At 43.6% G+C, this 24,193-nt stretch overlaps 1 protein-coding gene across 2 annotated transcripts in view; it reads right to left on the bottom strand.

Annotated features, from left to right (window-relative positions):
• The window catches only part of LOC125457628 (ephrin type-B receptor 1), a 442,864-nt gene that overhangs the window by 313,266 nt on the left and 105,405 nt on the right, over positions 1–24,193 (bottom strand). The window contains exons 1-2 of one of the 2 annotated variants that reach the window (XM_059650941.1): positions 20,781–20,859; positions 18,332–18,396 (exon numbers count right to left, since the gene is read on the bottom strand). In XM_059650941.1, the coding sequence (XP_059506924.1) occupies positions 18,332–18,396; positions 20,781–20,823 (108 nt within the window). In that variant the 5' untranslated portion in view covers positions 20,824–20,859. Of the gene's footprint in view, positions 1–18,331; positions 18,397–20,780; positions 20,860–24,193 lie in introns of those variants that run through there. The other variant, XM_048542134.2, reaches the window with a different exon arrangement.

The following is a 24,193-nucleotide window of genomic DNA, read 5'->3' as shown; positions in this document are numbered from 1 at the left end:
AAGCCCAAAGAGCCAAATGGCCTACACCTGCTCCAGTGTTCTACGTTTCGACATCAGTTTGCTTAATCCCCTTTGAAGTTCATACTGTCATCCACATAAACTAAAGTGCTTCAAACCCATCAGACAATTCCAGCAGCTCAGGCTTCTTCAGGGGTATCTTTTGCATCCCCAGTTCTGCCTCATTCAAACTGATACTATCCTATGCTTGACATGGAGCACACCTGCAGCCTAAGGGCTCCTGCAACAAAGTGGCCAGGCAACTTTTCCACTCTCGATACATCAGAACATCTGAAGCTCAGACTCAGACTCATCAGCTCTGAGCCAAAGGTGTTCGAGCTGCAGATCTGAACTGCAAATGTAGTTGCTGCGAATCACACAGGTGCTCACCACCTTCCACATAGGCCAGCTGCTGTGCCATCTTTATTGTATTCTTTTTCATAATTAGGTTTTGAAATGAGAAATGTCACAACACTTTTTGCATTTATATGAAGGAGTTTAATTCATTAGACTCTAAATTAAGTGAAATGTTAAAGAGCCACAGACCAGATGAACCTACTGCCCGGCAAATTAAATCTGCTCCGTTTGCATACCCCTCATACGCTCCCTGTTAGTCCCACATGATTGAAAACTTCAATTTTTCAGCTCAGAATTAAAGGGTGAAGAGGAGAAATATTTACCAATTGACGACTTACCTACTACTCTTTCATATAGCAGTACAATTTCATCAGTGCAACATGGGCAGCCATCAGCTGCCTGAGCAGCAAACTCTGCAATATTCTCCACAAACCTCTCTGCCTCTTTACATTTCACTCCTTTTTTTAAAAATGCACCTGAAAACCTATCTTTTTGGAAAACGTGCGACCACTCGCCCCAATATCTCAAGTTGTTTCTCAGGGACAAATTCTGATTACCAATGCTCTATATAAACCTTCTGGGCATCTTGTTACATTACAGCTGCTAAATAAACATAGATCGCTGTTGCGTGACTGATCAGACATAACCAGATTAATGTGTTACTGATGAGGACAAGTTGAAGTAACAACATTCAACATTATAATTTAACCAGGAATTTTGAAGTTACAAGTATTCATTATAGAGGGGAATATTTTTCACCCAAAGGGGGTGGGTTTAGGGTTAGGAATAGGGTTAGGGTTAAGGTTTGGTTTCGTGTTCAGGTATGGGTTAGGGTTAAGTTTAGGGTTAGGGTCAGGTTCGGGTCAGCATCATGGAGAAGGTTGGAGATCTGGATCTTACTGCCTGCATAGCTCTTGGAGGCAGAAATCCTTAGTGCGCTGAACATATACCAGGAGATCCATTTGAAGTATCAAAACTAACAAGACTGTCCAGTAGCTGTGAGGTTGGTTTAGACTGAATAACCCTTTTTCCAGCCAGCACAGATACGATGGAGCCAATGGGCTTGTTTGTGTCACACGTTTCTTTAATTCTGTGCTTGACGGGTTTACAGGGCAAACCGTTTTCTGACTCATTGCAGGCATGATACTTCCCTGATAATATGTAACGCCAAGATAATAGTCTGTTTTGTATCCGATTCCCCGCAGGGACTTCCTGAGCAATTAATGATGCTGTTTGCCCCAGGGCATTTGGTAAACTCCCTCATTACAAACAAGATTGGCTTCGACTGAGCCCATTTCCTGGCAACTACCTTGCACAATTTCACCAAACTGTCAATCATCACCTGCAAAAACTCAGAAAAAGTACGGTAAATTTTTGGTCTTGTAGCATGGACGTCATCCAAACCTTTGCTCACAGGATAAGGTCTGAGATCCATTGTAAATTTGCTTTTCACTCACTTAAAAAACAAGCTCATATATTTGAACATGTATGCACATATGAACCTGTGGTGAAACAGTAGTATAGGTTTAAGCAATTTGCAGAACAGTCCTAGGAACTCAAATCAGAATCCTAAGTCAGATCTAATACAGCTAAACAGTGTTCTCTCTTAAACAGCAATAACCCAAAGTGGAAATTGTATTTCCTTGATAATGTGGTATTTAATTCATGATCTCCATAAGGGGTGCATTAGCAATAGAGCTGCAATGGTGCAGTTGTGGTCATTAGTCTGCATAGAAATGCATGTAAATTATGGGACAGAAATAATCCATTCAGTTAAGTGGGACAAACTGTTCTTGCTAAACATGAAGCTGTTCCCATTCTATTTTCGGCAACAAACCCTGACTACATATCCTCCTATTCCTGAGTGCATTGATCTAGCTTCTTTTCCAATGCACCAATACTATCTGTTTGGCTCCTCCATGCGGCAGTCAGCACCACATTCTCACAATGTTTTGAGTAAAGATGTCTCGACAAAATCTTCAACTAAGTTTCTTTGAGGCAACATTGTATTTGCAGTCTCCCTCAAGAAACGGAAACAGTTTCCCTACTTTGTGACTGTCAAGCACTTTCGTCACCGTAAATATCTCTACGGTCACCACCTCAGCCCTCTCTTTTTCTAGGAAAAGCCTGCCACCAGTTTTAATCTCACCAGACAGATATTTCCTCTTTTATCCTGGACATATGTTACAAAGCAGAGATTGAACCCCATCCCCACCGAGAAACAGCACTGAAACATCCAAAGAGGAGCACCTTAGCCCATAATCTGTTAAAGGAGTGTGAAAAGTAGTGTAACCTGCCGCTCAGCAAATACCAGTGGTGAAATAAAACAAGTCCCTGACACTCTTTAAAATCAACGGGTAACAATGTATTTATCTACCAGTGAAAAAATTAACTAAACCAGTAACAAACCGAACAAACCACTTCTAACTATTAACTATTCCCCAATAAACCGAGATTTTAATGGTATGCCGTTCTAATAAATACAGATCCCACTTATATGAAGTAAACAAAAAACATAAAATTTGGTCTCTGAAATTATAGCCAGGTTACGCGCCTTCAGAAACGTTCTCTGCCTTCTCTGTCAAATGTTCTGTCAGGAACACCTTCTCCACTGAATTTTCTGTCGGGAATAGTAACTAGCTGTGCCATAGATAACTTTGTTCTTTAGATGGTGCTTTCTCAAAGACTTAGAAAAGACTGTGAGAGCCAGCAATTTGCTCTTGACAGCTGAGAGCTGTTAACTCTGGCAACTGGCAGTTAACTTTCCTGGCTTTGTCCAACTGCCCTCTTTTTTATATCTTGATAACATATCAATTTCTTATAATAGGATTTGTCTTAGGTTGCCAAAACCATCAGATATAAGTTTAGAGATAATGGGAACTGCAGATGCTGGAGAATCCAAGATAATAAAGTGTGAAGCTGGATGAACACAGCAGGCCAAGCAGCATCTCAGGAGCACAAAAGCTGATGTTTCGGGCCTAGACCCTTCATCAGAGAGGGGGGATGGGGAGAGGGAACTGGAATAAATAGGGAGAGAGGGGGAGGCAGACCGAAGAGCGAGAGAAAAGAAGATAGGTGGAGAGGGGAGTATAGGTGGGGAGGTAGGGAGGCGATAGGTCAATCCAGGGAAGACAGACAGGTCAAGGAGGTGGGATGAGGTTAGTAGGTAGGAAATGGAGGTGCGGCTTGAGGTGGGAGGAAGGGATGGGTGAGAGGAAGAACAGGTTACGGAGGCAGAGACAGGCTGGGCTGGTTTTGGGATGCAGTGGGGGGAGGGGAGATTTTGAAGCTGATGAAGTCCACATTGATACCATTGTGCTGCAGGGTTCCCAAGCGGAATATGAGTTGCTGTTCCTGCAACCTTCGGGTGGCATCATTGTGGCACTGCAGGAGGCCCATGATGGACATGTCATCTAAAGAATGAGAGGGAATGGTTCGTGACTGGGAGGTGCAGTTGTTTGTTGCGAACCGAGTGGAGGTGTTCTGCAAAACGGTCCCCAAGCCTCCGCTTGGTTTCCCCAATGGTGAGGAAGCCAAACCAGGTACAATGGATACAGTATACCACATTGGCAGATGTGCAGGTGAACCTCTGCTTAATATGGAAAGTCATCTTGGGTCCTGGGATGGGGGTGAGGGAGGAGGTGTGGGGGCAAGTGTAGCATTTCCTGCGGTTGCAGGGGAAGGTGCCAGGTGTGGTGGGGTTGGAGGGCAGTGTGGAGTGAACAAGGGAGTCATGGAGAGAGTGGTCTCTCCGGAAAGCAGACAAGGGTGGGGATGGAAAAATGTCTTGGGTGGTGGGGTTGGATTGTAGATGGCGGAAGTGTCGGAGGATGATGCGTTGTATCTGGAGGTTGGTGGGGTGGTGTGTGAGAACGAGGGGGATCCTCTTTGGGCGGTTGTGGCGGGGGCGGGGTGTGAGGGATATGTTGTGTTTTTTTTATAAGTTTACTTGGCTTTTGGTATCAACGTGCTTGATTCAAATTGATTGGCTAAATTCAAACTTGTTATCTGGGTAATAAAACAAAACTGTGGCTTGGCCTGCTAACTGAATGACCTTTTGATCTAACTGTTTCAATCCAGGTACTTTCTGTGCACCTGCAAAGCCACAAACCACTGCTCACAGACATCGCATTTTAATCTCCAAGCAGAGAAAAAAGCACATCATTTTTTAAAGGGACCACAGACTGCTTTACCCCCAGCATTTTACAAACACCAAATTCTAACTTCCTGCCTCCCAATTCACAAGCATGCTACCTAACTTTGTAACACATCCATTTCTTTTGCACCTTCTGCTGTGTCTTCACACCATTTTGAGTGACACTCATGTGTTGTCTATTCAAGGGTCTAAACAATGTTAATGTGAGTTCAGTTTTTCAAATGTATGACTTGAAAAAGGAAGTCGGGATGCTGCAAAGTAGAGAAGGGATGGTTTTACTCTGATTCACACCTCTTTTACTCTAACAGTGAGAAAACATGTTGCTGTCACTGACTGTCAGATCAATTTGACATTATTGACAGCTGTACCTGGTTTCAACTCTGAGAACATTAATTAATACCAGAAACATTGCTGATAACAGAAAGAATATGACCTCTATTCGCTAGATTGTGTGACAACAATTTAATATGATATATCCATGGAGTCACTAAAGGTGCAGCAGTTTGTGTAAGGTTTCAGTCAATCTCACAATCACCCAACAATCAAAGACCAGGTTCCAAAGTGCAGCTGATCTGACAGAACCCTCTCTACTGGTTTCATTAAGTTGCATATTAAGGACAAAATAAAAACTGAAAGAACTGCGGATGCTGTAAATCAGGAACAAAAGCTGGAGTACTGGAAAAGCTCTGCAGGTCTGACAGCAGCTGTGAAAAAAAGATCAGAGTTAACGTTTCGGGTCTGGTGACCCTTCCTCAGAACTACAAGGAACAAGCCCTAGGAGTCTGTAGTCCTGTTCTTGTGATATGCAGATTCTTCCCATTATTAAAACTGTCCTGAAATTCTCGTCCAATTATGACTTGCATCCTTCTTGATGTTAAAAGGCTACTGCAGAGATCTGATGAAAGAACATTAACTCTGATTTTTCTTCACAGATGCTGCCAGGCTTGCTGAGCTTTTCCAGCAACTTCTGTTTTGTACACATTAGGAACTGAAGGATTATTTTGTAGGCTAAGAATCAAGAAATTAGTTTCTTTCAGAGCTGAAAACAATCAGGCTAATTTGGCATCTTCACAATGAAGGTGGGATCCAACTGTTGCTTGCCCACACGATATAAACAGAACCAGAATGTTGCGATTTCAACAAGATCGGAGGCCTTAGCTTGCAATTTGCGATTCACTTTAACTTCTATCTGAAAGCTAGACAGGGGGTCAATTCAAGAAAAATAGAAGCAGAGATTAGATTTGTCGTGATTGTAGGGACCACAGCAGGACATCTATCCAATTGGTGCTATGACTTCAGCTGGCAAGAAGGTATAAGCAAGCTTCAGTTATCACTGCGATCCTGACAATTCTTATGAATAATCTGAAATTCTCTGCAGTTTTCTTTTATCATCATGAAGGACACAAGCCATACTTGGACAACAATTTCAGGCCAGTTTTAATAATGGGAAAATTCTACACAACACAGGAGCAGCACTGCAGGTGCTTCTCCAAAATGAGAGAAATGGAACTCCTAGGGTTCGCTTGGTGCAGTGATTGATGTTAAGCCCTACACATTGCAGGGAAAGCTCAAAACACTTCCTATTGTGTGACAGTCTCTGTATCACTGTTTGCCCTGCAAAAACAACCAACTTTTGATTCTTCACTTCACCTCATTATTGCCCAAAAAGGACAAAGTGCAGAATCAAGTTCTAGGTCATTTACTGTGGCAGGCCTGCAGCACAGTGAGGGAAGCAGAGTGAGGGAAATTGTAGTCAGAACATAATTTGTTTCAATATATACGTTCAAAAGGAGAGGAAACAATCAGAGATTAAAGTATTTGACTGGAAAATAGCCAATTTTAATAGGATCAAAAGGAACTGTCTGGAGCATCTGGAAAATGATCAGAAGGATCTTAAAAAAAAGTCAAAAATATTCAAGTAGGAGTTGCTTAGCGTGCATCCGAGGCACAGGCAGCAGAGTGTTAAGATACTGCAGTGAAAACTGCAGCTTCTTTGATGAGCGTGAAACATCACTGAAACAAAACATGAGATATTAAAGGTCGCAGATCAAAGGCCAATGCCATAAAAGGGCAAGAGGCCAAAATAATTTGACAGGCTGAGATGGTATGAAGATGGGGGCAGATAATCAAATCACTTTACAGACTGTATAAAGTTTTCAAATAAAGAGGAGAGGTGAAAAAAGTACACAAGGATTGATAGTGATGTTAAATGTGTGGCTTTATCAATGCTGCTGTTAAGAATAAACAAGTGGGACAAGGAAGAACTGAGAAAAATAAGCAGGATTAAAAAAAAGTCAGCAAAAACTAGTGCAAATCAAAAATACAAACAGGACAGGGCCCAGACAGCTGGATCACGGTATGTAGGGGACAGTAAAGGCTCACGTAACAATCTTCCAGGCACCTTTGCATTTCGAAGATGTAAGTATTGACCGATCAATGTAAGCATACCTTTTAACAAAGGAGTAAAGGAATAAACTAGGGAAAAGACAAGATAATTTCTGAGCCCAGGATATTCTTAAGAATCTCACAGTAAATGAAATGCCCTTTTGAAGTACAGTCACTGCTTGATGCAGCAAATGGAAGAGCTATTTTGGGCACAGCAATCTCCCACAAACAGTCATGAGATATAGATGTTAGATGTGGTATAAATGTTTGCCATGAAAATATGGTGATTTTGCTTATGTACAGAAATATGTAGGAACATTTGCATCGAGAGCAGACAGTTAGGGCTATAATCTCTCAATATAAATTGGGACTATTGGCAGCGTACTGCTTCCTTAGTGCAGCAGGTCCGAAAAATGTACTTGAGTTTCAGGGAATTTTACTGAAAATCAGTTAACTCCCAATTTTGGTGAGTTTCATAGAGAGTTTCTCTCCATGAGGCCTGGCCAGATTTTGAATCAGAATCCCTATAGTCAGTCAGCCCAGCCAGACCCACTACCTGACCCTAACCCTGTAACACCATGGCTAATCCACCTAACCTGCACACTATAGGTAATTTAGCATGGCCAATCCACCTGATCTGCACATCCTTGGGCTGTGGGAAGAAACCCACGGGGGGAGTGTGCAAACTCCATACAGTCGCCTGAGGGTGGAATTGAACCCAGGTTCCTGGCACTGTGAGGCAGCAGTGCTAACCACTGAGGCACAGTGCCATTCTTTCGCATGGTCCTTTCTGCACTTGTCATGTGAACGCTGCAACACACTCTATGGCACCCTGTATACTGCACATTCTCTCCCATCAGAGGTGCAAATACTCATGACTGCTGGAACCTTGCAGGCATGATGGCTCTGACACCACACTTAAATCTCTGTTTGGGCCAGGTCCAGCACTGTCAGTTCAGAGCTGCCCTGCCCTCATCGTGCCAATTGCCCCAGGCAACATGCACAGCAGAAAGCTGGCACTACTGATGCTCCTGGTGGATGGGGTAAAGTGGAAGATCAATTAGTCAGGACTGGAGAGGAGTCCACATCACCAGAGCCTGCCAACCTGGTCAGTGGTTGCCAAACGGGGTCAACGCTGCTTTCATGGTCTGGAGGGAAGTGCAGCATTGTAGGTAGAAGGTCCTTGCTGGGTATTTCCTAAGAGGTACAGTCAGGAAGTTCTACTGGTGACCACTCCTCTGCACCATTTCCACAGCTCACTGGGGAAGGAAAGCATTAGGGCACAGTCTGCTGGAGGAAGTGTCTTCTGAAATCAGGAAACAGTGACAGAGAGAGAGGGAGAGAGAGAGAGAAAGATAATACAGAGAGAAAGCGACTGGACGATGCGGACTCAAGGTAAAGGAAGAGTAGGAGTTGAAGAGAGAGTGAGCATTTGGAGAAGTTGGAGACTGGGCAATAAAGGAGCGAGGTAAAGGGAGGCTGAGGAATGCAAGCCCACGGACAGAGGACGACTATGGAACGGTGGCTCAGGTGGGCAGAGGGGGTTGCTTAGAGAGACAATGGTGATTTAAAATGAGAGTCACAGCGCTGTACTTAGAGTTTCAGGGAATTTTACTGAAAATCAGTTAAGTGCCAATTTTGGTGAGTTTCACTGAGAGTTTCTCTCCATGAGCCCTGGCCAGATTTTGAATCAGAATCCCTACAGTCAGTCAGCCCAGCCAGACCTGCTACCCAACCCTGACCCTGTAATCCCGTTGATGCACACTGAGCAGGAGAGGACACGGGATGGCTGAGTAAGTGAGGTAATATATTTGGACAATTGCTTTACCCGAAACACTACTTCAGCAGTGTCTCCCACCTGTCCTCCTCCTCTAACCAAAAAAAAAGGTTCTGAGTGCCAATTTGGTACGGTTACTAGTTTTTTTTTCAATAGTCTGTTTGGGAATTCAGAACAGTGGGAATGTTTGTTAGGGCAGTTGCATGCTCCTCCTGTAAAATGTGGGAGATAAGGGTCACCACTGGTGTCCCTACTGACTTCATCTGTGGGAAGTGCACCCAACTCCAGCTCCTCGGAAACCACATTACAGAACTGGAGCTGGAGCTGGATGAACTTTGGATCATTCAGGAGGCTGAGGGGGTAATTGAGAGGAGTTACAGGGAGGTAGTCACACCTCAGGTACAGGAAAAAGGTAGATGGGTTACAGTCAGGGGATGGAAACGGAACAGGCAGACAGTGCAGGGATCCCCTGTGGCCGTTCCCTCAATAACAAGTGTACCGTTTTGGATACTGTTGGGGGGGACGATTTATCAGGGGTAAGCCATGGGGTACATGTCTCTGGCACAGAGTCTGTCCCTGTTGCTCATAAGGGAAGGGGGGAAAGGAAGAGGGCATTAGTTATTGGGGACTCCATTGTTAGGGGGACTGATAGGAGATTCTGTGGGAATGAGAGAGACTCACAGTTGGTGTGTAGCTTCCCAGGTGCCAGGGTCCGTGATGTCTCGGACCGTGTTTTCGGGATCCGTAAGGGGGAGGGGGAGCAGCCCCAAGTCATGGTCCACAGAGGCACCAATGACATAGGTAGGAAAAGGGATGGGGATGTGAAACAAAATTTAAAGGAGCTAGGGTGGAAGTTTAGACCTAGAACAAATAGAGTTGTTATCTCTGGTTTGTTACCCGTGCCATGTGCTAGCGAGGCGAGAAATAGGGAGAGAGAACAGTTGAACATGTGGCTACAGTGATGGTGCAGGAGGGAGGGATTCAGATACCTGGATAATTGGGGCTCATTCTGGGGTAGGTGGAACCTCTACAAATGGGATGGTCTACACCCGAACCAGAAGGGTACAAATATCCTGGGGGGGAAATTTGCTAATGTCCTTTGGGAGGGTTTAAACTAATTCAGCAGGGGGATAGGAACCTGAATCATAGCTCCAGTGTACTGAAGGTTGAGACTAGTGAGGTCATGATTAAGGTTTTAAGGTTGCAGGAGTGTACCGGAAGGCAGGAAGGTGGTTCGAAGTGCATCTACTTCAACACCAGGAGCACCCGGAATAAGGTGGTGAACTTGCAGCATGGGTTGGTACCTGGGGCATCGATGTTGTGGCCATTTCGGAGACACGGATAGACCAGGGACAGGAATGGTTGTTGCAGTTTCCAGGCTTTTAGATGTTTCAGTAGGATCAGGAAAGGTAGTAAAAGAGGGGGAGGTGTGGCATTGTTGGTCAAGGACAGTATTATGGTGGCAGAAAGGACGTTTGATGAGGACTCGTCTACTGAGGTAGTATGGGCTGAGGTTAGAAACAGGAAAGGAGAGGTCACCCTGCTGGGAGTTTTCTGTAGGCCTCCAAAAAGTTCCAGAGATGTAGAGGAAAGGATTGCAATGATGATTCTGGATATGAGCAAATGTAACAGGGTAGTTGTTATGGAGGACTTTAACTTTCCAAATATTGACTCAAAATGCTATCGTTCGAGTACTTCAGATGGGTCAGTTTTTGTCCAATGTGTGCAGGAGGGCTTCCTGACACAGTATGTAGATAGGCCAACAAGAGGCGAGGCCACGTTGGATTTGGTACTGGGAAATGAACCAGGCCAGGTGTTAGATTTGGAAGTAGGTGAGCACTTTGGTGATAGTGACCATAATTCGGTTACGTTTACTTTAGCGATGGAAAGGGATAAGTGTATAGCTAGGGAAAAGGCAATTATGAGGCGATTAGGCAAGATTTAGGATGCATAGGATGGAGAAGGAAACTGCAGGGGCTGGGCACAGTTGAAATGTGGAACTTGTTCAAGGAACAGCTACTGAGTGTCCTTGACAAGTATGTGCCTGTCAGGCAGGGAGGAAGTGGTCGAGCGAGGGAGCCGTGGTTTACTAAAGAAATTGAATCTCTTGTCAAGAGGAAGAAGGTGTATGGGTGGGGTATGTAAAGGTGAGGCGTGAAGGCTCAGTTAGGGCATTGCAGAGTCACAAGTTAGCCAGGAAGGACCTAAAAAGAGAGTTAAAAAGTGCCAGGAGGGGACATGAGAAGTCTTTGGCAGGTAGGATCAAGGAAAACCCTAAAACTTTCTATAGGTATGTCAGGAACAAAAGAATGACTAGAGTAAGATTAGGACAAGTCAAGAGTAGTGGGATGTTGTGCACGGAGTCTGAAGAGATAGGAGAAGTGCTAAATGAATATTTTTTGCCAGTATTCACACATGAAAAAGACAATATTGTCAAGGAGAATACTGAGATATAGGCTATTAGACTAGACAGGATTGGGGTTCGTGAGGAGGAGGTGTTAGCAGTTCTGGAAAGTGTAAAATTAGATCAGTCCCTTGGGCCAGATGGGATTTATCCTAGGATTCTCTGGGAAGCTAGGGAGGAGATTGTAGAGCCTTTGGCTTTGATCTTTATGTTGTCATTGTCTACAGGAATAGTGCCAGAAGACTGGAGGGTAGTAAATGTTGTCCCCTTGTTCAAGAAGGGGAGTAGAGACAACCCTGGTAATTATAGGCCAGTGGGCCTTACTTCTGTTGTGGGTATGGAAAGGATTATAAGAGATAGGATTTATAATCATCTGGAAAGGAATAATTTGATTAAGGATAGTCAACAGTTTTGTGAAGGGTAGGTCGTGCCTCACGAACCTTATTGAGTTCTTTGAGAAGGAGACCAAAAAGGTGGATGAGGGTAAAGCGTATGTAGTGTATATGGATTTCAGTAAAGTGTTTGATAAGGTTCCTCATGGTAGGCTATTGCAGAAAATATGGAGACATGGAATTGAGGGTGATTTAGCAGGTTGGATCAGAAATTGGCTAGCTGTAAAAAGACAGAGGGTGGTGGTTGATGGGAAATGTTCATCCTGGAGTTCAGTTACTAGTGGTGTACCTCAAGGATCTGTTTTGGAGCCACTGCTGTTTGTCATTTTTATAAATGACCTGGATGAGGGCAGAGCAGAATGGGTTAATAAATTTGCGGATGACACTAAAGACAGTGGAGTTGTGGACAGTGCGGAAGGATGTTGCAGGTTACACACGGACATAGATAAGCTGAAGAGCTGGGCTGAGAAGTGGCAAATGGAGCTTGATGCGGAACAGTGTGAGATGATTCACTTTGGAAGGAGCAACAGGAATACAGAGTACTGGGCTAATGGTAAGATTCTTGGTAGCGTGGATGAGCAGAGAGATCTTGATGTCTATGTGCATAGATCCGTGAAAGTTGTCACCCAGGTTGATAGGGTTGTTAAGAAGGCGTATGGTGTGTTAGGTTTTGTTGGTAGTGGGATTGAGTTTCGGAGCCATGAGGATATATTGCAGCTGTACAAAACTCTGGTACGGCCGCACTTGGAGTACTGCGTACAGTTCTGGTCACCGCATTATAAGAAGAATGTGGAAGCTTTGGAAAGAGTGCAGAGGAGATTTACTAGGATGTTGCCTGGTATGGAGGGAAGGTCTTACGAGGAAAGGCTGAGGGACTTGAGGCTGTTTTCATTAGAGAGAAGAAGGTTGAGAGGTGACTTAATTGAGACATACAAGATGATCAGAGGATCAGATAGGGTGGACAGTGAGACCCTTTTTCCCCAGATGGTGATGGCTAGCACGAGGGGACATAGCTTTAAATTGAATGGTGATAGATATAGGACAGATGTCAGAGGTAGGTTCTTTACTAGAGTAGTAAGGACATGGAAGGCCCTGCCTGCAACAGGAGTAGACTCGCCATCTTTAACAGCATTTGAATGGTCATTGGATAAACATATGGATGATAATGGAATAGTGTAGGTTAGATGGGCTTCGGATTGGTTTCGCAGGTTGGTGCAACATCGAGGGCCGAAGGGCCTGTACTGCACTGTAATGTTCTATGTTCTATGTCATAAAGCTCTACAGCACAGAAACAGACCCTTCAGTCCCACTCATCCATGTTGAACAGATATCCTAAATTAATCTAATCCCATTTGCCAGTATTTGGCTCATATCTGTCTCAATCCTTCCAATTCATACACCCACCCAGATGTCTTTTAAATGTTTTAACTGTGCCAGCCTCCACCATTTCCTCTGGCAGCTCATTCCATACTCACACCACCCTCTGTGTGAAAAAGTTGCCCCTTGAGTCCCTTTTAAATCTCACCCCTCTCACTTTAAACCTATGCTCCTCTAGTTTTGGACTGTCCCACCCCGGGGAAAAGACCTTGTCTGTTCACCCTTTCCACTCCCCTCGTGATTTTACAAACTTGGATAAGGTCACCCCTCAGCCTCTAACACTCCAGAGGAAATAGCCCCAACCCATTCAGCCTCTCTCTCTAGCTCAAACCTGGTTGCTATTTCAGGTCAGGGATGAAGAAAATTTGTTCCCTTGGAAGGTTGTGAGACTTTGGAAATCTCTGGCTCAGTAAGTGGTGGAGGCAGGATTACTGATCACTCTTCAGACGAGATCAATAGATCAGGGTAACAAAACCTTTTCTGTGGGCAATGGGAATGTGACATTCAAAACACAAGCAGATCCTCCATGATCTTATTGAATAGCAGAGCACACTCGAAGGGCCAAATGGTTTAGCTGTACTCCTGTTTTGTATATTTATATTGTAACATGACTACATAACCAGGCTGGTTCATGTCGGGAAAGGTGGAGAATGATAAAACTACACTTTGACCCATAGTGTTCTGTCACATTGAGGACACACTAATTTTAGAGAATTTAGGGACATTATTGCAAAGGTCACACAGTAATCGATTTTGCTTTGGAAACATAGCTTCAAATAGGATCTCAGCTTGTTAGCTGTAAATCGTTTTACAAAGGCTTTGTCGGTGTTTTAGCACAGAGACCTAACCTCGAGTTCTCCTGACACTGAATCGGTGGAGGACAGTTCAACACTGAGGAATTCACATGTGTTCAAAAGAAATAACTGTGCCTAATCACGTTATGATGAGGTATGAAAGGACACGCTCTTTCACACTCTAGGCTGGATTTCCTGTGTTAATCCAGGCATTAGAAGATTCACAACTGCCTGAAAGCCTTCATCAGGCATTTAATTCTCACCCTTCAAAGTCTCAGATCCAAGAGTCATCTTCCCACCAAGGTTAGACCGGGCCTACAATTATCTGACGTCACTGTTTGACCATCACAAAGCTGGGTCAAAGGTCCCTACACACAATAGAAAATCTCCCTTAATTCAACCCTTCATTGCACAGCCTGTCCCAGGATCTCTCAGACTCTATGTTCCTCTGACTGCGACTACATTGGTACACATTGTTCAGCTCTGTGAAAGCAGGGGAGGGGATAAATTCTGAAGGAACTTAGGAAATGAAAGGAACACCTGAGAGGGACAGAGTGGGTGGTGGGGACGGGGAAAGTGAGAATTTTTTTTTAAGAAAACGGACTAGGCCAGAGGCCATCTAATGACTCATTCTCAAATTACTTTAGAATTTGAACATTCCATTACTTCACCCCCATGGTCCTTTCTTTTCTGGCAGTTCATACACATTCATTCATTCTGTGGAATGTTGCCCTGTGGTACCGATGTTGTAGTTTTGCGTACAATGACAAGTGGAGCCGAGCAACAAACTGGGTTTAAAACAAAAGGTTCCCATTGCGAGCTGGTTGGGGTGGGATGGGGGTGGTGGAGGGGGTTGTTGGGAAGATCAGCGTGGGGTGGGGGCTACTGTGGGGAGGTCCAGCTCCCAATTACTGTCAAGTGACTCTGGCTGGTGAAGCACATAATACAGCAGTCAGCCGAGGCCAGCATTAAGCTCCGTTATGACATGCCCACAGCCTCAAGTTGGATTTGAAGGAGGTACTGCATACATTCAGAGCTGTAGATTTGTATCCCGAGTTTGAGACCTTACATTCAACAGAGTGTAGAGTCAGCAGACTGCTACCACTGAATTTTAAAGAGCAGCATAGCCAACAGTGGAAAAGTACAGCAGGACTTGACCATTTAATTTAATTGATGGACTGGCACTCCCACGCACTACTGAGGTAGTGACTTCTTTCTGTTAAGATGTTCAAGCAAGGCTTTGCCTGACCTGTCAGGTATATATTAAAAAAAATACAAGAGTGCAATTCAAAGTAGAGCAGGGAAGTTCTCTCTGGTGTCCAGGTCAACAGAAGAACATAGGGAATGTAGACATTATGAACAGGAGAGGCCATTCAGCCCCTCAAGCCTGCTTTACTGTTCAATATGACCATTGCTGACTTGGTTGTGGCCTTAGCTCCACTGTCCCTTCACCTCCCTTGTTCCTTGATAATCAGTTAAATGATGACCCACTCATGTTTCACTATTGTTTGTGGGAACTTACTCTGTGCATTCTGGTCATTTTTCTACACAGAAAAGTGTCAATGACAACACTTCATCTGGCCACTGGAGGGAAGGAAGGCCCTGAGGATTTGAAAGCTGCTGTATCAACTTTCCAAGCCTCCTTCTTTCTGTTCCTCCTCAAACAACAGGGCAAATAAAAAGGACTTGTCCCACATTCTGCTTGCACATCTCCTGGTTGCAGCAATAAGATTAACCATTAGTTTTATGTAAGATGTGAAAAGGTGCCAGGTTGATGCAGACATTAGTGTGTTTTGTTTAGAGTTCTAAAATATATACAACATTTTGATGGTTCACAACACAAAACAATTTTAATGGCACATTGTTTTTACGAACAAAATCTTGATGCCATGAGAATGTTCTAGATATATGTAAAATACTTTGTGCCTACTAATTGTTAGGTGAATGCGAACGATATATTAGAATTTCATCTACAATTCTACCAGAGTAAAACTACATCTTTAACATTTGTAAATCCAATGCTCTTTAATACTCTAATCACAAATCTACTTAGCCAATGTGGCTTCATTTCCACACTATCAAGAAGTTAAATCTAAAATGAATTATTAGCTTACAATCCAAAATCCATCTCCATTAGTTTCTCATGGTAAAGCCAGTAAATTATACAGGGACTGGCCTTCCCACACTAAGATCTTGTGCTTCCCTGCCAAATTTATCAATGAGCCTACACAGGTGTCATCAATCCTTTTCTCGCTCAACATCGAATGCAAGTGCATTTTGAAATGAGGTGGCTGACAATGACCAAGTACCATTATAAAATAACCTCAGCATCCTGCACAATGCTGGTGTTTCCATGGAAACTGAAGCAACAAAACCATGTAAGGTCTTGATAACTTTCCTTTCAGTTTCATCTGCCCTTCAATCCAATAGATATTTTATTCTCCCAGCATCCTAGGCCTTTCAATCCCCCTTCTCATCTTCTGACCAACAGTTTAACTCTCTCTCTCTTCTGTTGCATTTTTAAATCTACATTGGTCTTCTCTCTGTCACTCTTGCCTTCTCTCTTTTCTCTTTTAGTTCTTTCTATCTGTTTCTCCCCTCCATTTTACCAGTCTTTTACTTTTGTCCTCCGTTTCTCAAGCCAGCCTTGAATTGATCAGTATGGTGCAGAAGGAACACAGCAGTCCAGTCGGAAAGTTGACATTTCGGGTCAGGACCCTTCAGAAATTTTCAGAGACAAGCACAGAAGTTCCTAGAAGCCTGGTACTCCACAAAGCCATCATCAAACACAGAGAGCTTGACCCCATATACACTCCACAACAAAGGAAAACTGGAACAGAGGTAATCCAGCTCATTGGACTCCAGAGTTTAAACAACAGGCGGGAAAACACAATGGTGCTTCATTGGAGGCTGCACTGATGATGTTACCCAGCAGGGTAGAGAAATGTCTGCAGAAAAACAATGAACCAGCTCATCGAGCCAACCAACCACAACATCAGTTTCTCTCTCCTCAGATGCTGCCTGCCCTGATACGTTTTTCCAACACTTTGTGTTTTAATAACATTGACATAGTGACAGGTTTGTCTGGACAGCAGATATAGTGCCTCCGAGCCATTCACCAAACTGACTGGGAAATATATTGCTGTGTCTTCACTGTCAAAATGCTGGAACACTCTCACATCTCATCGGACTGCAGCGGTACAAGACGGCAGATCACCACCGCCTTCTCTAGAGCAATTAAGAAAGGGCAATAAATTCTTGACCACCCAGCAGCAACCACATCTCATGACAGAATATTTTAAGAAGTCATGTTCAGTGACGTTGTCTGGGAGAGGAATATTAGCCTGGAAACCAGGGAGAACTGGGATCTTTCCATTCAACTGTGAGTGCCGACAGGGACTTGGGTTTAAACATCTAATCTGAAACTGGCATCTCTGCTAATACAGAGGGAGTGCCAGACTGGGCTGGAGCATCAGTCCAAGGTTCTGGGCTCAAGCCCCTGACACGGGGCCTAAATTCACAATTGCCTAGCAGATATGCTACCCTCTGAATCAAGGCTGGCATTTTCTGTTAGTAATTTCCTGGGGCAAATGTGAATGCCCCAACTCTGGCTGCAGAGAGTCTTCCAGGTACAAACACAGGGTTGCATGCAAGGATGATGGTTTTACAGCTGGAAGCCATTTGTGCTGAAGGAGGGTCATTTTTGCATGAGGGCACAGGATTGGGATGGGGGGTGGCAACAGGATCCTTTACATCATCATCTCTCCAGCAATTACATGGATAATGCTTGTTTTGCATTAACCAGGTGCACAGTTTCCATAAAGCTGTGGTGAGTCGGAATCCCAAACATGATGTGTTGTTAGACTGAAGAATGTAGATAATTACTGTTTTCACAACGAGTGAAGTGCAAGGATTTAATGATAGGTTCATAGATGTTTAAGTCGTTCCATCTTTTCAGTTCCTTGGCAGCATCTTCGCAACATTTATATGAATGAAAAGTGAATATTCTGCTCCCCCTTCTGTTCTGTTCCCTCTGCAGTCTATTCATTATTGCTCAACCCAAAAGAGTAGCTAACTAGTTCCGAACACCCAACTGCAAGAAAGATATATTGACCTCGAATGGTGTCACAGTTCAGAATAGCCACAGCGCTATCGAGGCTATAAGGGTTAAATCATATGTGCAGGATAGCAGGTTTATTGAACTGAGCTGTTTAAATCAAGGCAGGGCAAATGATCCCATAGAAACTGAGAATCCAGAGCAGAGAGGCAAAACTTTAAAAAGACATTTAGGTTGTTCAGGAGTGAAACTATGCATCTCCTCTTTGGACAAAGGGTAAGGAAAATCTTGCATTCCCATAAAAGATTATGGATATGAGAGTTCAACTGGGACTTTCAAGGCCAAAGATCAATGGAAGTGCACAGAAATGCCAGCAATGGCAATATTTCAGAGAAAAGTTGGGGTAAACTCTCTGGTGTCTTGCTCAAGTGTTATCCTTCAATCAAACAGCTTCATTGGTCATTTATCTCACTGCTGTTTGTGATACTTTGCTGACTGTGAACTTCAAAGTAATTAATTGGCTATAAAGTGCTCTGGGTATTCTAGGTGTTGTTTACTTTTTCTCTTTTGCTCATCATTCCACCAGTTTGCAAGGCTGTCAATCAAATGTGTGTAATGAGCTGGTGTATTCTTACCCCTGATGAAGGATATGCTGTCCAGCCCAGTTCTGCTGTGGCTATTCGAGTATCCAGCAGGGTTTCTGAAGAAAAGAAGGAAAAACAACAAGTCAGCTACTGAGCACTCACCAACTGAGGCAAAGCATTCACCCCAGTGGCCATCATCTCTGCAACAAGGAAAACGTACACACATCTACCTGGCCAGGTGTGTTCCTCCAGCTCCACACCTTGTTAACAGTTACAATCATTCTGGCTTCCCTGTTAATTCTCTTCCATTGTTTTGAACCACTGAAACTGTCCAAGTGCTCACCAGCACTGATCTAAGGTGGCGCTTTTGGTTTTGTTTCCAGAATGGGATCCCAATTTTCATATTTAAAGGGGATCCATTGAACACCTAGCTAGAGACCATTGCAAAATGGCACCGGTCATGTCAGAAGTGAACCCATTCATTGCCACCCTGCTAATGCTGGGTAAGGCAACCGAAGGTTGACTCTACAGAGGCTATTAGATGATTATTTAAATGGAAACAAATGTTCAGAGTATCAAGGAAAAATCAGGAGAATGGCACTAAGATGCAAAGCTTGTTGGAGAGCCGGTGCAGGCATGATAAGCCAAATGGCCTTTCCCTCTGCAGTGTAATAATTTGGTTGTTCTGAGAGTGTAATTTTCGCCACCTTACACTCGCAGATGGGAGGTGCACTCTAAAGTATAAGCTGGGTTAGAGAAATATCACCTTCTGGCCATCACATTCCATTCACCAATGTTTTCAGAATTGGTCACTTTACTTTAATTATTCAAATGATGAGAGTAGACCCATGTGGAGCATAAACGTTAATATGCAGCTATTACACTGATTGGTTTGACTGTGGGCAGGAAAATGCAACACAAATAATAGGCACATGTAATTTTTTGCTTCTGAAAATAAATTCTGGAAAACCAGCACCTTAATTGTTTTATTTAACCTACTTATCCAATCAACATGTTTTTATACACCTCTGGTGAATGAGATCTGTGTATATGTCCTGATCTGATGTTTCTTTTGAAATCCCTAGTCCTTTTAAATCCATGGAACTTTAAGTATGTTTTTAAAAATCGGGTTGAAGCTATCAGTTACAGTTAAAAGACAATCTTGATTAACAGTCCATCTGGGGAAGTTCAGAAAACCAATTACAATCTGTTCATGCAATTTTAATCGAGTGCCTGTTGTTGCCATTTCCCAAGAGTTGTTATTCCAACTGAGGCCATTATGAATCTTTGACTGAGTATCAAAAGCCACAGCAGCATTTATCTAAATTGGGGGAGTCGTTTGTTATTGCAACAGATGCACGCTTGAGTGGATTTAAAAGCTTTGAAGATGTTCCATAACAGAACTTTTCAGTATCAGATATATATGAATGACAGTTCTATTAAATTATCAGATGTTTAATCTTTATCTCTGTGTGGCTGAGGTTCGTTCAAAATAGAGATTGGGTGAGTAGGGAGCAAGGGGATATCAGCAGGGGGGTGCCGAGTAGGGGTTTGGTGAGGGACCGATTTATAATGAAAGGGGAATGGAGGTGGCTAGAGAGTGTGAGGGGGTACGGAGCAGGGGCCAAGGGAAAATAATAACGTCTACACCATCTGGGAAAAATATGCCAAAGAACAGAACTGGGCTTCGAACAATCCTGCCTTGACACTGATTCACTTCTGCAGCCACCGACCATCTGCTTTAGGGAGTGCACTTCCCCTAAATATGCATTGGGTTAAAAGGGCCCCTTTAAAGTGAGGCAGGTTGTACAGAATCAGGAATTTCCCAACTCAACCTGACAATCTTAGTGGCAAAAATCAAGCTGAAAACCTGCTCAAAATTATTCTGTCATGACTTTTAGGAATGTATACAGTTATCCAGTTACAATATTAAAAACTCTTACGTCTCTGCACACTTGCATCCACTTTATTATAAGTTGCCATTTGTATATTATCAAAGTTCCATCTGCCCATAGAAACCTGTCACACTGCAATTATAACCTCCCACCAGTGGAAGTGCTGTGGGAGGAATAATTTCAAACTGAGGACCGAATTTCCCTGTGCCTTATGATACAGACCTCTGCCTCCTAACCTTCCTTTGCTGGAGGATCCATGATGATTTGTGACTCTTCCTACTCAGCATCATACTCCAAGGAAAATGAAACAGTTCTTCAAACTGTTGCAAACATGGAATGTGCCATCAACAGTGCTATCAAGCAGCAGCTGCTCAGCAATAACCTGCTCAGTGACACCCAGTTTGGGTTCCGCCAGGACCACTCAGCTCCTGACCTCATTACAGCCTTGGTTCAAACATGGACAAAAGAACTGAATTCCAGAGGTGGGGTGAGAGTGACAGCTCTTGATATCAAGGCTGCATTCAACCGATTGTGGCATTAAGGAGCTCTGGCAAAACTGGAAGCAATGGGTAATGGGGAAAACTGTCCAGTGTTTGGAGTTATACCTGGCACATAGGAAGATGGTCGTGGTTGCTGGAGGTCAGTCATCTCCGCTCCAGGACATCGCTGCAGGAGTTCCTCACTGTGGTGTCCTTGGCCCAACCATGCTTCATCAATGGCCTTCCCTCTATCATAAGGTCAGAAATGGGGACATTTGCCGATCATTGCACAATGTTCAACACCATTCGTGACTCCTCAGATACTGAAACAGTCCGTGTTCACACGCAACAAGATCTGGACAATATCCAAGCTTGGGATGCCAAGTTGCAAGTGAAATTCATGCCACACAAGTGCCAGGCTATGACCATCACCAATAAGAGACAATCTAAACACTGCACATTGTCAGTCAATAGTGTTACCATCACTGAACCCCCACTATCAACATCCTGGGGGTTACCATTGACCAGAAGCTCAACTGGACTCACCACATTAACACAGTGGCTACAAGAGCAGGCCAGAATCTAGGAATACTGCAGCAACTGACCCACCTCCTGACTCCTCAAAGCCTGTCCACCATCTACAAGACACATGTCAGGAGTGTGAAGGAATACTCCCCACTTGCCTGGTTGATGGCAGCCCCAACAGCACTCAAGAAGCTTGACATTATCTAGAACAAAGCAGCCCGCTTGATTGGAACTACATCCACAAACATCCAATCACTCCACCACTGACACTCAGTAGCAGCAGTGTGTACTAACTACAAGACGTACTGCAGAAATTCCCCAAAGATCTTCAGATAGCATCTTCCAAACCTATGACCACTTGCATATAGAAGGACAAGGGCAGCAGGTGCATGGGAACACCACCACCTCCAAGACACTCACCATCCTGACTTGGAAATATATTTCCGTTCCACCACTGTCACTGGGTCAAAATCCTGGAATTCCCTCCCTAACAGCATCGTGGGTCAACCCGCAGCAGGTGGACTGCAGCTGTTCAAGAAGGCAGCTCACCACCACCTTCTCAAGGGCAGTCAGAATGGGCAAGAAATGTTGGCCTGCCAGCGATGCCAATATCCCACAAATGAATTTTTTTAAAAATTGGTTTCATAACTAGAGTCTGTGTGAAATAAAACTCAAAACTTTTCATACAATGGGCAATGGTCAAGGGACTCAAACTGGTGCTAATTAAGTAAATATGCTCAAGATCTAATGGACAACTTTTTTTTAAAAAAGTACATTTATCGTTCAAAAGAAAATTAGGTGCCCGTTCCATAATGTTTTCAAGTGTAATGCCAAATTAATCTTGTGACAGTCAATCCTGTCTGTCAAATTGAATTCACGTGGGTGCAACACTGTGCTGTTAGTTATTATAATTACACACAGAGGCTATCAGTGTTATAGCATAGAGGCCTGAAAGAACCATGTTCTTCTATATTATTCTGTCATTTTTAACTCATCTTTCAAACTCAACATGAAAACATCATGTTAACAAAATAACTCAATGTATTTTTGATCTTATTATTAACTCTGATCTGAAAGGATTTCATGTATCAGTCTTTACCAACATTTTCAAAGGGTTAGCATTTCACATAATTAAGAAACCTACTAATGCTCAGAAAAAAATTCAAATCAGTTAATCACCACAGTTTAACTTCTGCGACCCCACCCGCACCCTCATCTAAACTCAGCAAGGTATCTCTGATTTTAACCATCGGATGGAAAGCTGGTTTGCAAAGGCTTGCAATTTTGTCTACCTGGTATTCACCCTGTTCACTCTGCAGTCCTGCCCTACCAGGCTTGCCAATTCTGATTGTTCCTTTTCCTGGAGGTTCACTACATGGCCTCCTGTTGCAGACAGCTCCACCTCCATTCTCCCACTAAAACAAAACAAAGAATTTCAGATGCTGAAGATCTGAAATAAAGCCAGAAAATTGCTGGAGAAACTCAGCAGGCTGGTAGCATCTGTGGACAGAAAGCAGAGAGTCCTGAGGCCACCTCAAAACCTTAACTCTGTTTTCTTTCCACAGATGCTGCCAGAATTGCTGAGTTTGTCCAGCAATTTCTGTTTTCATTCCATTCTCCCAGCACTGATTTTCGAACATGCCCATCAGTACAGTATCCCACCATCCCATACTAATTGAATATTTCTTGACTCCCTGACAAAAAATAATTACCTTCCATCACCAGCACCTTTACAAGTGGCAAACAAATGTGCCTGAAGAAAATATACAACATGCTGTTTTGAATGCTCATGCTTTTTTTTCTTTTGACTATGCAGATTAGTACGCAATTCTGCAAAATAAGTTAAGAGTCCATGTTGTTCGGAGCAAGATACTGGCATGGAGACAGCTTTGGCTGACTGGCAGAAGGCACAGTTGGGAAAAAGGGGTCTTTTTGAGGGTGGCAGATGGTGACTACTGGAGTTCTGCAGGGTTCAATGTTGGCACCACAGCTATTCACGTTATACATTCATGCTCTGGATAAAGGAACTAAGGACATAGTTGCTAAATTTGCTGAAGACACAAAGGTAGGTGGAGGGAAAGGTCATGCTGAGGAAGAGAGAGATTGTAGGAAGACTGGGATATGCTTCGAGAATCGGCAAAGAAGTAGCAGATGGAATACAATGTGGAAAGGTGAGATTATGCACTTTGTTGGGAAGAATAGAGGTGGAGACTATTTTCTAAATGAGAAAAGGCTTTGGGAAATTTGAACCACAAAGGGGCTTGGGAGTCCTCATTCAGGATTCTTTTAAGGTTCGCGTACAGGTTCAGTTGGACGTTAAGAAGGCAATGCAGTGTTAGCATGTATTTCAAGACGGCTAGGACACAAAAGTAGAGGTGGACTGCTAAGGCTGTATAAGGCTCTGGTCAGACCATATTCAGAATATTGATGGCAATTTTGGTACCTGTATCTCAGGAAGGATGTGCTGGCTTTGGAGGGGGTGCAATTATAAAAATGATCCTCAGTAAAAAGTGCTTGTCTTGCAAGGAGAATTTGAGGACTTTGTGTTGTACTCAAAGCTGAGAAGGATGAAGGGGGATATGCTTGAAACTTATAAGATACTAAGAGCCTGGATACAGTGGATGTGAAGATGTTTCCACTAGTAGGCGAGACTAGGTCCCGAGGGCACAGCCTCAGAGTGAAGGAACTGAGATTTAGAGCAATTTCTTCAGGGGATGAGGAATCTGAGAAACTCATTACCACAGAAGGCTGTGGAGGCAAAATCATTGAGTTTCTTTCAGAGACAGTTTTTTTTTAAATTTGAAAGGGGATCCAGGGTGGGGGGGAGGGGGGAGGCAGAAGATGGGGTTGAGCAATATGTCAGCCATGATCGAATGATGGAGCAGGGTTGATGGCCCAAATGGCCTAATTCTGCTCTGATATCTTATGTCCTTATAGTTTATTTCATGGAAGTATAAAGGCAAGCTCGTTGCATGTTTTAGCAGTTATATTTCATGCAGTGTGAAGCCTGTGTA

The sequence above is a fragment of the Stegostoma tigrinum genome, chromosome 14 (assembly GCF_030684315.1).
Source record: "Stegostoma tigrinum isolate sSteTig4 chromosome 14, sSteTig4.hap1, whole genome shotgun sequence".
NCBI classification, from domain to species: domain Eukaryota; kingdom Metazoa; phylum Chordata; class Chondrichthyes; order Orectolobiformes; family Stegostomatidae; genus Stegostoma; species Stegostoma tigrinum.
This window is presented reverse-complemented; position numbering and strand designations above follow the sequence as displayed.